Here is a 14,909-nt window from a genome sequence, read left to right as displayed (position 1 = left end):
ATCATAAGCAATTGTAGCATGTCAGCCGGCACGAACATGGCTACCATGTCACACTGTAAGATCTCCTATTGGCTCTCTTGGATTGACGCTCATCGCAGCTGCTGTCACGCTGCAGGAAATCTTCTGACACTTCCAGAACAAAAATCTGATCACAATGGGCATTAAGAGGCTGTTTGTGAACCGATGATTAAAGATCACCGATTTTAGCCTAGGATTTCAGGAATCTTTGTAGATTTCCCAAATTTGTCTCAGCTGACAAAATTGTGGCTGAAATCTCACAGTGTGAGCAGGGCTTAAAACATTTCTTTAAAGTTGTAATTTTTTTGACTCCCTTAATGACAATAACTGAAGAGCCCTCTTGATACAACTACTTTAACTAAACACATTTTTTTTTTTACAAGAAAATTAAATATATTAAAAAAACAACCAACCAACCAACCTGCAGGTTTTTTAAGGTTTAGTTCATACCAACGACTTTTTCATCACTTACATTTCTTTTATTTCATGCCTAATTTTATCCAATAATTTTACAGAGCATGTGATAATATAAATAATAAATTGTAAGTCACAAGTTTAAAAACTCTTCATACACTACATCCAAGAAGAACACAATTAAATAAAACAATTTAAAATATCCCATTATGTTTTTTTTAAATAATTGCTTTCATGCAATGAGTAATATATTTGTATATTAAAAAAGGTCTGTATATAAATTGGTATAATATAACCATCTTTTTCAGGTTGTATCAATAAGGCTCAGGAGTTGAAACTAACATATGGTATTTGGTTTACAGCATGTAGGCAATCAACCAATCACAACAGACTAGGTTATCTGACCAATCAGAGTAGAGTAGAGGGGTTTAGAGAAGCCAGATCCTTGAATGAACCATTTCAGACACTCTGACAAATGAGGTGATGCTGCATTGTACAGTGGTTGACAAAACTACTGTATTTTCGTCAACTATTTAATGCTTTTACCTCAGTTATTTCAATTCTTTGCTGAAGAGTGTTTGTCTGAATTATTAGTTTACATGTTTAAACATTAATTGTGCCATTAAATGTAACAACGTGACTTTTGCTTGCACAAGGAGTTGTGATCTCACCATCAGTTTTGGCCACCACATAACAACTTAAAATGAATGTAAACCTATTGTAGGAGTCACCTACACCTAATCACTTCAAGAGAACAAATTAAAGTTAGAATTGTAATTATTTCCGATGATATCTTGGTTGATTGGAGCCATTTTACCTCTTCTGTGAAAGTGTGGTGAGCCCCTTTTAGAGAAGCACAACTCTTGAGGATTGCACTGCTATAGTATATAGAGCAGCAGTGGTGCAGCACCACCCATAGAGAACAAAGAGGAGCGGCATCAGCCTCACACAAACCTCTGATGAAAAGCCTCTCCACCCATCCAGGACAAAGCCGCCAGTGAGATTCCAGCAGGACGGAGGGTGAATTCTGATAGCGGGGTGGGGTTGGTGAACTGCACTGCTCTTTTGCTACACAATGAAGATGATCCCCACTGCTGGAGTGCTGAATGCTAATGTCTAATGTGGGCTCAAGGGGCCATAAAGCACACGCTCATTTCATTAGCTTTATCTCGTCGGCAATTACCACCAATTCACATGGTTTACTGTGTGTGAGTGAGGGATGATGTGATGACTGTCTATGTGGGATAGACAGAATGAAAATATATACAGACATATAGTCTACAATAATGAATGGCGATCGTAGTGGTGACTGGGGAACCGGAAACAACACATCCCTATTCCTTGATTGCCATATTTGTGAAATAGGCCCATCGGGGTTAGAGCTGAACTCTGCAGCAAGCTAGATCTGCAGTAACAGAATTGAGCACCCCTGATATAGACCATTTACTGAAAGAAATCAGGAAAGTGATTGAAAATGGACAAAGGAAAGAATAAAACGTTAGGTGTAAATGTAAATGAGCAGTAAGAGAACACATATTCTCCTCTGCTGTGATAATGATCAGACAATACCATACGTGTAAATGAAGTCTGCCCAAGTAAGACTAAAAAGCATCCTCTTGCAAGATCTGATATAGGAAGATTCATTATTGATCAGATCAGCCACCCAGTCCAGCCAAATGGCATCGATAAGACTAATAGGCTGAGTCAACAAGACTGCAGGGTTGGAGAGGAGACGAGGGCGACTGAGACTGCGTGTGGTTTCTCGAAAACACAAACTGCTGTATCATCAGCCTCTCAGCCAACAGCATATCAAATGAACAGAGTACTGCATACTGCACACTGCCTTTAAAGCAAACTGCATTTCAATTATCAGCAGTACAAATGTACACATATACGATTAATGAATAAATGTACCTCATTTATTCAACATGACTGACAGACAGAGATTCTTTAAGAGATTTTTTTGCCAATATTTTGGGAATGTATATTTTTATTTTTGCTGTGGAATTATCGGAGAGATGATCGTAACATGTGTGACTGCCAGGTGTATTCACAAGATTTAAATGGTTTCCTAAAAAAAAAACAACTACTTCTAAACTACATTTCTGTGTGCATTCCAGTGCTGACATTTAAGATTATGGTCAACCATAAAAAAACAAAAAAACATAAACAATGTATTTTATTACAATGTGTTTAGCAATATACATACTGTTTATGTTGCACAACCTTATCGGCTGATAAAAATGTTAACTTAAAAAAGATCTGAAAATAGGAAGCTTAAATTTTTTAAACTTTTTATTTTATGCACATCACTGCTATGACCACGACACATATACATGATCTAAAAATAAACAGAATCACCAACGCTTTCAGCCAGCTTCAAATACTCTTCTTACCCAGTCCTAATGATCCTCTAATTCCCCTAAAACACAATTACGGCCCAGAGAGACAGAGAGCACATTCAGCTCAATGTCCAATTAGCCTGATTCATGCATACTGTACAGGCTCTAAGAGAAACTCACATGGAGGCTTAAATGAGGCTCTGCGACTCAACAATTCCAACAGAAAACAACGGCTAGCTATCAGAAGCCAATGTTTCCTGTCTCCTATTTTTCTCCCCCCCCCCCCCCCCCCCCCCCAAGATCCCAGTGTCAATGAGTTCTTGTTTCGGCACAACAGGCTGTCTTGATTCATTCAGAGCATGCAGGCATGACAGATTGAGGTTGCCAGATCATTCACACACTCACAGCCTACAAACTCCCACATGCTCTCTTTAGACGGAACATTTAATTCAAAGTGTTTGACATCATCTAATTTCATCACAGGGTTTGACAGGCAACATGACTGGAAATGCAGCTTTTTTTGGCTTTCCTTGCCTCAAGGATACTTTAAAAGCAACCTCAAATTTTCACTAAAAATGTCCACTTAATTTTTTATTTCTTTTTTGCAAATCACCATAGCATTTTGCTGGCTATGCAAAGGAGATATTGTAATGTTTGCAAAAAAAGAAATTCTGCACATTTTATACAAATCTAAAGCTTGTTCAAATTTGCAGTTTGGCAAAGTTTTATACTGTGATACAAATCAACATAATAAAACCAACAAGCCAAATGTAAAAGGGGGTAACAACATACACTCTCAGAACTAAAGGTACACATTTGTACTTAAAGGGTCCATATTGGTACCTCAAAAGTATATATTAGTACCTAAAAATTTTAGGAGGAACATATTTATACTTTTTAGGTACTAATATGTACCCTTGAGGTATTAATATGGACCCTTTAAGTGCAAATTTGTACCTTTTGAAAAGGTACCACCCCAATGACAGCTGCGTACCTTTATTTCGGAGAGTGTACTAGAAGCCTGTTAAAAAATACTATATGCTATCTATTGCCATGAAAAAGAAAGGTGTTGTCACTAGGGCTGGGCTGGGATATGGCAAAAATGCAATCTCGAAAATTATTTTCCATATTAAACGATATATATATTTCGATATAAGTTGGTAATGCTTCCAGATTTCAAAAAGTATCCCAACAATAAATAAAGCCACAAAAATTAGAGGGTTCAATTAATGGCATAACATTTTTTCGGCCGAAACATCTCTATTGTTAACACACTTTTGGATTCCCATTTGCACATTTCTGCTCTGTGATTGGCTCTTAGATCAATATAGAGTAAAAAAGTTCAAAGCTTATCATTGTTATTGACATACATTTTATTACGATTTGATATAATATTGTTTATCAGCCCAGCCCTAGTTGAAACTCAAGCCTACAATGTCTAATTTGCCATAAATATTCAATATTATTGTAGGTATATTTATTTTTCAGTGTTCTTTTTATAAGGATAAAAAAGAACAACATACAATTTAAATAGTTACAAATTTTGTGATATCTTAAACAATTTACCGCATTAAAATGACCTAAACTTAACAACAGAATAATGAGCTTTAATCTTAAATAAATGTTAACATGATTAAATGCTTGACCATTTGCTTTGCATCTGAACTATATACTGGAAATATTGCTCAGAGATTTTGGTCTATATTGACATGATAGCATCACGCAGTTGCTGCAGATTTGTCGGCTGCACATTCATGATGCAAATCTCCTGTTCAACCACATCCCAAAGGTGCTCTATTGGTATAAGTTCTGGGGACTGTGGAGGCCACTTGAGTACAGTGAACTCATTGTCATGTTCAAGAAACCAGTTTGATATGATTTGCGCTTTGACATGGCGCGTTATCCTGCTGGAAGTAGCCATAAGAAGATGAGTACACTATGGTCAAAAAGAGATGGACATGGACAGCAACAATACTCAGGTAGGCTGTGACGTGCTCAATTGGTACTAATGGGCCCAAAGTGTGCCAAGAAAATATCCCCCACACCATTATACCACCATCACCAGCCTGAACCGTTGATACAAGGCAGGATGGGTCCATGTTTTCACGTTGTTGATGCCAAATTCTGACTCTACCATCCGAATGTTGCAGCAGGAATCGAGACACATCAGACCAGGCAACGTTTTTTCCAATCTTCTATTGTCCAATTTTGAACTGCTGCTCACTGCATATTTTCTCTTTTTCAGACCATTCTCTGTAAACCCTAGAAATGGTTGTGTGTGAAAATCCCAGTAGATCCGCAGTTTCTGAAATACTCAGACCTTGCCTGCTTTGATCAAGTACGTTATCTGTCTTTGCCCTCTTGCTCTGTTTTGGACTGCTTATTGTTGCCTTGAACTTTTGCCTGCCTTCTCACCACATCTTCTGGATTAGCCCCTGTGTATCTTGATCTGTTTTATACTGATTATTGTTGCAATGATCCTCTGCCTGAATTACCACTATGTCTCCTGGAATTGCCCCTGTGTTTGTTGTTTGGTTTGGACTGCTTACATGTTGCCAACTCTCTGCTTGTTTACCCGTTGATGTCTCTGTCTAATCCCATGAATAAACTTCTGCATATGGATTCTAACACAGCCTCAGACTCCTTGTTACATTATTAAATGTGATCTATTAAAGAATAAACAAATAAAAAGAAAATGTAATGTAATAGTGTGTATATGTGTGTGTTTGTAAAATAAGAATATATTTTTAACCTAAAAATTAGCACTTTTTAAAAAAACACAAACCAACTACTGGTAAATCCAGAGAAATGGTAACAACTTTGAAGAAGTCTATAGGGGAGTTTTAACTACTAATTTTGTAATTTTGTTTCCCCAGACCCTTTTGCTACATTTAAAACTCACTTCAGACACACAAAAAATCCAAATATAATTATCACAAATGCAGTTTTTCCATCACACAAACAGCCTCAGCAGATGCTTCAGAAATAAGCACATCATCAAAGCAGCACCTTCAGCACCTAATTTCAACCTACAATGACTCATGAATTAATTTTGGAAGAAAGCTACAAGCAAACACCTCTAGCTACTGTCAACAGCATAATGGCTCCACGGCTGCTCTTCCCAGATACAGTACGGTAAATATTCCATGACAAACAGCGTGCAGGTCAACCATGGACATTGCCTAAAGCAGGACATGCTGAAAGAGTGTGTGTTATTCATGTGAATGGGGTCTCCAGCCATAAATCATTGATGAGGAAGGTAGAGCAGACACAGCTCATGATTTCAGCATGAACTGAGGCAGAAGCTCCAGAGACTCTGGAAACGTGAAGACTGCACGCTCTGATGGACCTGGAAATTATTGGGATGTGGACAGGAGGAAGTTCAGACTTTATATGACCGGTCAGGCCAGCAGATTCAGCTAAGAGATATTTATTTTTTCTTCACCGTTGTCCTCTTATTAGGGTCTGAGCAATGTTGTAAAAAGACCCACTTTAAACTGTTTCTTTCGTAAAATTAATTACTGTATGCTTGAAACATGTTCAAAAAGTCCTAAATCTTTGCACAAGTATCAGAAGTAGTGAACATCTGTATCTGATAAAAGCAAAACACTAAACCCAAAAATCTGGCAGTAATATATACCAGAAAGCACACACGCACACACACACGCACACACACACACACACACACACACACACAGGCACACGCACACGCACACACACACACACAAATACAATACCTTGGCATTGGTTTACAGAGACTTTCTATAGGTTTAATGGATTTTATGCCTTTAAATAATACTTATTATATGGCCCTAACCTACCCCTATCCCGAGAGGGGTCTGGCTGCAGACCTGGTGCAGATGCAATATGAGCTGCAAGGCTTTTTAATGCGATCACTGAACCCCACCCCTAACGCAACCCCTCACAGTGACGTCACTACTGTAGCTCCATTGAGTGCATTGTGTCTGACATTGCATCGCTGAGAGATGAAGTCTCAGCTTGCATCACAAAGGCTGCATCCAGATAATATTACCTATCCCTGAACTCAACTCTTACAAGAAACCTGCGGCAAATTATTATTGTCAAAAGACCTTGATAAGTATGTTTTTAAGCATTCTGAAATATAAAGACATCAGCCATGTCCTTGTAAACCACCATAATAGAATACAGCTAGCTCTCTGCCGGCAGCTAACTCTCTTGCTACTCTTACATGGTCGCCCACTGAAGTTAAGCAGTGCTGTTCCCGGTCAGTACCTGAATGGGAGACCACACGGGAAAGCTAGGTTGCTGCCAGAAGGGGGGTTAGTGAGACCAGCAAGGGGCGCTCAACCTGCGGTCTGTGTGCATCACCCCAGTATATTGATGGGGACTCTGTACTGCTGAGTGAGTGCCGACTTTCAGATTAGATGTTAAACTGAGGTCCCGGCTCTCTGTGGTCATTAAAAATCCCAGGATGTCCTTCGAAAAAGAGTATGGGTTTAACCCCGGAATCCTGACTGCCCTTGCGTCATCCAGGTGGATGCTGCACACTGGTGGTGATTGAGGAGATTCCCCGCAAAAATGTGTAAAGCGCTTTGAGTGTCTAGAAAAGTGCTATATAAATGTTAATGTTAATAATAATAATAATAATAATAATAATAATAATTATTATTATTATTATTACACATCCATACAGAGTGTCATACCCATGTCATTATTCAAAAAACTGTCCTTATAAACCACCAAAATCACTACACACACACGCATGATATTTTGAAGAAAGCTGGAAACCTGTAACCATTCACTCCTACCATGTAAGTCAATGATTACAGATCTTAAGGTTCTGCAAAATATCTTCTTGTGTACACAAAGAAACCCATAAATGTTTGGAACCAGTTGAGCATGAGTAAATAGTGAGTACATGTTCATTTTTTTGGTGAACTATCCCTTAAACGGACTATTAGAGAGTGATTTTGCATGTTCACTCAGCTCATCGCCTCTTGGAATGAACGTGTATGAAAAAAGTCTCCAAAAACACTGAAAATAAGCAATATTGAAAATTACCCAACTGTGCATGAGCCTTATCTTAAGCCATTATCTTTAACAGCATATTCATTAATTTCATGAGTGATAAAATGAAAGAGCATTTCTGGAGCAAGTATAATAATCATACCGTTTTCACTTTCCCAGCAAAAACTGCTGGATTTTTTTTTAACTACAAAAAAAATTGTCTACATTTCAAAGTCATACCTAGAAAGTCTGGGAAGATCTCGGTTTTTGCTTTGTTACAAGCTTCCTCACACCTTGGCAATAAAAAAGCAATTAACACATGAAATGTTCACCTAAACTGTCTCCTGTCATTGGAAACAACAGCGGGTCACTTTGCTGTTTTTGGCGCATCAGCAGGCAGAGCTGAATTGAACATAATAGGGTCTGCTTGAAGCCTCATCTGTATTCATTGAAGAAAGTGCATGTCTGTTATATGCCTGTGGGTAAGAGACCTTTACGCGATTGTCTCAAAGCCACTGACATCCTCAGAAGACATTCAAGGACACTGAGAACTCGCAGAAAGAAATTATGTTCCTGACTTTCATTGTCCCCAGAGTAAACAGAAAGTCAGGAATATTGTTTCTCTCACAACATACAGTATATGTGAATTGCCACAGTTTATGAGTGGGATGAGATTATTTTGGAGTCTCATATGTCAACATTCATCAATCTTGGTGTTGTCTTTTCTGTTTATGTGTAAATACCCAATAATAGCTAGTTCTGTCTAAACTGGCAAGAAATTCAAACGGGTTAATTATATAACATAAATACAGAGATTATGAAAAAACTAGCTGCAAATGTTTTTCTCGACTCGTCTGAGCTGGCAGACAAAGCACAAACTAACTGATACCACCTTTAACCTTTGTTTAAAGCTTTAAATTTACACTCACAAAGCTGATTATATGATCAGTAATTGTTAACAAGTTTTGTTTGTATAAAATATAACAATAATATTAAGCAAAATGCATAATATTATTATTATTATTGAAATATTATTATTATTGATATTGTTAAATAATATTATTGGTGTTTGGAATATTTTGTATGATTTAAAATAATAATAATATTAATAATAATAATAATAATAATAATAATAATAATAATAATAATAATAATAATAAGCATTATTATATTAATGAGCATACTATTGTAATGTTATTAACAAAGTAATCAAAAGCATTTCCCATTTTGTTCTGGCTTTTTAAAAAATATAAAATAATGCACAGCTTAATAGCTGACAAAAAATTCATCAAATTTGTTCATTTTAGATCCTGCCTTTCTTAATGTTGTGTGATTGAAATGTGCATGTTCATATATGTCCAAAAATGGATTTGTTAATTTCCCCAGATACAACTTTAAAAAGAAATGTATTAGGGAGATTTTGTATTTGATGAAGATAAGATTAAATAATACTACTAAATGCATGTACAAGTAATGTTAGCTTAGCGTGTTGCTTCATGTTATTTAATATAAATAACTCATGTCAATAAATACATTATTGTAGTACCTTGTTGTTATATCTTGTACAATAATACAGTATAACAATATACTGTAATAATACACCCTAAAATATATAATAGTATACCTTGTTGTTATACCTTGTTGATAAAACCATGTTGTAGTATCAGAAATGAGAAAAATATATATAATATGCACACTAATATGCACTTATCATCAATTATTTGTAAAAATCGTATAATAAAAAAATTATTTTCTGCACCAGAAGAATATTACATCCGAACATGTAACAGAATATCAAAGCATATAATGAAAGCGCATAATAAATCAATTATTAATGCCATAATCAAAATCATATTACCACAGAATTGTCTACTAGCATCACCTAGTGGCCACAATCAGGTAATACAGTTTTGAATTAAATAAATGTATATATTTAAAATTCTGTCAGCATAAATTCATCTCACAACCTTTCCTTTTGATTTTTAAATGTTTTAAATTTACTGACTCCTAAAGGAGCACAAAGGGTTCTCAAAGATCAGACGAGAGAAACAGAGAAAATAATCAGTGAACACTACTGAGGAGGAAACAAACTCGTTATTTTGGATTGATTTGAGGGCACAAGTTAACCCACGCCGGAGGGAAGCTTTGCAAAGAAACACGGCACTTACCAAAGACTTTACCCAGGAAGAGTGACTTGACCAGGGTGAACTGAGTGTCTGAGGCTTCGGGCAGGCTGTAGGTGACGGCGGGGTAATGATCCAACTGAAACAAAGACAGATGAGAACACATTATAAATAATACTGAATGACAGAGAAACAAGACGATGTAAAAATGTCCTTTATTGCTGGTGGTATAAAATGAATGTCATTTATATTTCCCTATAGTGGGCTATGGCGCCATCTGCTGACTAATATGTAATCACAACACCATTTACAATGGTCAAATGGTGGTACAGTTAAAGCAGCTGTTACCTTTTATACTGAGAATTCATTTTTGATTTCCTACATGAAAATTGAACAATATTTACGAAAATAATTATATGTAATAGCTATTTAAAATCACTAAATTAAAAAGAACTAGAAATATAGTAAAAACTGTTATACCATGTGAACACTTTTTTTTTTTGAAAAAAGTCATTTATTTGGTAACAACACTAATATTGTGAAATATTCTATTTTAAAATATATATTTTTATTTGAATATATTAAAAAATGCAATATATTTATGTGTCTATATAATATAATCTAATATAATATAATATAATATAATATATATAATATAATTTAATATAACATAATAAAATAAATTATATTTAATATAATATAATATAACATAATAAAATAATATAATATAATATAATATAATATAATATAATATAATATAATATAATATAAAATAATATAACATAATAAAATAAAATAAAATAATATAATATAATATAATATAACATAATAAAATAATATAATATAATATAATATAATATAATATAATATAATATAATATAATATAATATGGGTGATGTGGTGGTGCAGTGGGTAGTGCTGCTGCCCCACAGCCAGAAGGTCGCTGGTTCGAGCCTCGGCTGGGTCAGTTGGCATTTCTCTTTGGAGTTCTCCCCGTGTTCGTGTGGGTTTTCTCCGGGTGCTCCGGTTTCCCCCACAGTCCAAAGATATGCGGTACAGGTGAATTGGATATAAGCTAAAATTGTCTGTAGTGTATGTGTGAATGAGAGTGTATGGATGTTTTCCAGTGATGGGTTGCAGCTGGAAGGGCATTCGCTGCGTAAAACATGTGCTTGATAAGTTGGCTGTTCATTCTGCTGTGGCGACCCCAGATTAATAAAGGGACTTAGCCGAAGAGAAAATGAATGGATGAATAATGTCACGTAATGTAATGTAATGAATGGACTAAATTGGCCGCAGTGTAGGTGTGTAAATGCTCAAGTGTGTGGGTGTTTCCCAGTGTTGGGTGATGGCTGGAAGGGCATCCGCTGGACAAAACATATGTTGGATAATTTGGTGGTTCATTTCGCCGTGGCGACCCCTGATTAATAAAGGGACTAAGCCAAAAAGAAAATGAATGAATGAATGAATACACAAATACAAGCAATTTAGAACTAGTGTTAGCTTATGTGTACATGTTCAAGTCTTTGGATTTAATATTTTTGTTATCCTATTTGAACGTAATTGAATAAAATGTTTCTAAATGTTTTGACGAGGTTCTTAGATTGACTATTTACATTTTTTTTCAGTTAACTAATATCTATGTTGTTATGAAGCGGACAGGAGACAGAGGTAAGGAAACGTTAGGGTGTTTATTGAATGACAACAAGGAGCACATGAAGGATAGCCAGGAGGATCAGGAATGATGTTGGGGTCTTTTCCTCCGTGGCTGGGTAACAGGAATACACGAGGATGGACAGCACACACCAGATACAGCTGACAGAGGATGACACAGACTTGGAAGGACTGGAAGACAGGACGATTCGGGAGGACCAGGAAGACTAGGAGGAATACAAAGAGAACAGGTAAGTAAATCGTTTGTTTAGCTGAGGATGACTACGCTGAGTGGTCGCTCAGTTGTCCGCTTTCGTCGAGACGAGCCCGGACAATGAGCGACTGGAGTGCTGTGCTTTTATCTGGTGCTCGTGAATGTGATGCAGCTGTGTGCTCATTAGAAGTCAGGTGATGGTGATCTTCGTGAGTGGGGGTCGTGAGAGCCTGACCAATCCATGACAGTACCCCCCTCCCCAGGGCCCGCTCCTGAGGGCCGACACCTCCGACGCCGTGGTGGTCTCCCTCTGCCTCTAGGCGCTGGGAACTCAGGGTGGCTCTCATGAAACTCCACCATGAGACTAGGATCGAGAATATCAGCTCTGGGAACCCATGTCCTTTCTTCGGGGCCGTACCCTTCCCAGTCCACCAGGTACTCCAACTGGCCACCACGACGTCGGGAACGCAAGATCTCCTTCACTGCGTAGACGGCTCCTTCTTCTAGGAGCAGTGGAGGAGGGGGTTCCTCTTCGTGGTCAGGCTCTGTGGAGGGAAGAACAGGATCGTGATAGGGTTTCAGGAGTGATACGTGGAATGTAGGGTGAATACGGTAGTGAGAGGGTAATTGTAGTTTGTAGGTGACGGGGTTAACCTGTTCCACGATGGTGAAGGGACCAACAAATCGGGGACTTAACTTGCGAGAGGGCAGTCGCATGCGTATGTCCCGGGTGGATAGCCACACCTTTTGTCCGGGTGTGTATCTGGGTTCTTCAGACCTTCTTCTATCGGCGGTTACCTTGCTTCGACGGACTGCCCTCTGCAGATGTTGATGAGCCTCGTCCCAGACTCTCTCGCTCTCCCGGAACCAGTGATCCACTGCGGGGACATCAGATGGTTCGCCATCCCAGGGAAAGAGCGGTGGTTGGAAGCCCAGGACGCACTGGAATGGCGTGAGTCCGGTGGAGGGTTGCCGCAGTGAATTTTGGGCATATTCTGCCCAGCCCAAATACTGGCCTCCAGGAGCTCTGGTGACCACTGCAGAAGGGCCTCAGGAACCGTCCCACCTCCTGAATCTTCCTCTCTGTCTGCCCGTTGGTTTGGGGATGATATCCAGAAGAGAGGCTGACGGCCACACCTAGGAGCTTGAAGAAGGCTTTCCATAGACGTGAGATGAACTGTGGACCTCTGTCCGACACAATATCTTCTGGAATACCAAATGACCTGAAGACTTGATTAAAGATATTGTCGGCTGTTTCAAAGGCTGTGGGAAGACCTTTCAGAGGGATTAGTTTGACAAACTTTGAGAATCTATCTACTATGACTAGAATACAGGTATTACCTTCTGACGAAGGGAGATCAGTGATAAAGTCCACTCCTAGGTGTGACCAGGGACGGTTCGGAATCGGCAAGGGATGGAGCTTTCCAGCGGGTAGATGACGTGGGCTCTTGGATTGGGCACAGTCCTTACAGCCCTGAACATATTGCCTCACATCCCTTGCCATGTTTGGCCACCAGAATCGTTGGGATACTAGCGAGAGAGTATTGTTGATCCCTGGATGTCCAGTGCCTAGCGAGGTATGTAAGGAGTGGATCAGATCTACCCGGTGTTCAGGTGGTATGAACTGCCGATGAGGAGGGCATCCCGGCGGAGCAGGGGCTTCCGGAGTGGCAACGACTGGAGGAGCGTTCCAGGTGATCGGACAAATGGAGATGTGTTCGGGAAGAATCTTCGTTGGGAGTTCTTCATGATCGTGATGCTCGTGTAAACGAGAGAGAGCGTCTGCTCTTAGATTCTTGGGTCCTGGACGATAGGAAATGGAGAAATCAAAACGTGAGAAGAAAAGTGACCATCTGGCTTGACGTGGACATAGTCTCTTGGCCTCTTTGATATATTGGAGGTTTTTGTGATCTGTGATCACCTGGAACGGATGTTTGGCTCCCTCCAACCAGTGACGCCACTCCTCCAAGGCTAGCTTGATTGCTAGCAGCTCCCTGTCTCCTATGCTGTAATTCTGCTCCGCCGGGCTCAACTTCCGAGAGAAATAGGCACAGGGATGCAGTCGGGGCGGTGTATCATGATGTTGAGATAATACTGCCCCGACGCCGGTGGTGGATGCGTCCACTTCCACCACGAAAGGAAGATTTGGGTCAGGATGAGTCAGGAGTGGGGCCCTTGTGAACTCCTTCTTAAGAAGGCGGAAGGCTGCGGCTGCTTCTTTGGTCCACTCCAGTCCTTTGGGTTACCCTTGAGGAGATTAGTGAGAGGTGATGTAATCCTGCTGTAGTCCTTGATAAACCGTCTATAAAAGTTAGCAAACCCAAGAACCTCTGGAGCTCCTTAATGGAAGTGGGTTCTGACCAGGATAGAACAGCCTCAATTTTCTTCCCATCCATACGTATACCGGTTTGATCAATGATGTATCCCAAGAAATGAATCGACTTCTGGTGGAATGAACATTTCTCCGCTTTGAGGTAGAGGTGATGTTCTCTCAATGTGTGTAGGACCTCCGCAACGTGTTGGCGATGTTCGGCCTCACTCCGGGAGTAAATGAGGATGTCATCTATGTACACTATTACAAAGTGGTGAAGAAACTCCCGGAGGACTTCATGAATGAAGTTTTGGAATACGGAGGGGGCGTTGACCAGACCGTAAGGCATGACCTCATATTCATAGTGGCCAGTAGGGGTCACGAATGCTGTCTTCCATTGGTCCCCCTCACGTATTCTTATCAGATTATACGCGCTGCGGAGGTCCAATTTAGTGAAGACTTTAGCTTCTCGGAGCTGTTCCAAAGCGGCTGGTACCAGAGGAAGGGGATATCGGTATTTTACTGTACCGTTATTTAGGACCCTGTAGTCGATGCATGGACGCAGCCCTCCGTCCTTCTTGGCCACAAAGAAGAAGCTTGAGGCGGCTGGTGATTTTGAGTGACGTATGTACCCCTGACTCAGAGCCTCCCTTATGTAATCTTCCATTGCCTGATTCTCTGGAAGCGAGAGCGGGTAGATCCTACCTCTTGGCAACTGGGCATCTGGAACTAGGTCGATCGCGCAGTCCCATGGCCGATGCGGCGGTAGCTGGGAAGCTCTCTTGGGGCAGAAGACATCATGAAAGGAGCTGTACTCCTTAGGAATGTGGATAGACTGCTTCAGG

General features: G+C 39.4%; 1 protein-coding gene across 1 annotated transcript in view; it reads right to left on the bottom strand.

The window, feature by feature from the left end:
- Positions 1–14,909, bottom strand: part of cntnap2a (contactin associated protein 2a) — a 765,137-nt gene that overhangs the window by 57,747 nt on the left and 692,481 nt on the right. The window contains exon 21 of the mRNA XM_056451014.1: positions 9,932–10,025. Coding sequence (XP_056306989.1) covers positions 9,932–10,025 — 94 coding nt within the window. The remainder of the gene's footprint in view (positions 1–9,931; positions 10,026–14,909) is intronic.

Source organism: Danio aesculapii, chromosome 24 (genome assembly GCF_903798145.1).
Source record: "Danio aesculapii chromosome 24, fDanAes4.1, whole genome shotgun sequence".
Classification (NCBI taxonomy): Eukaryota; Metazoa; Chordata; class Actinopteri; order Cypriniformes; family Danionidae; genus Danio; species Danio aesculapii.
The sequence above is the reverse complement of the archived record's forward strand: the minus strand, read 5'-3'. Positions and strand labels throughout refer to the sequence as shown.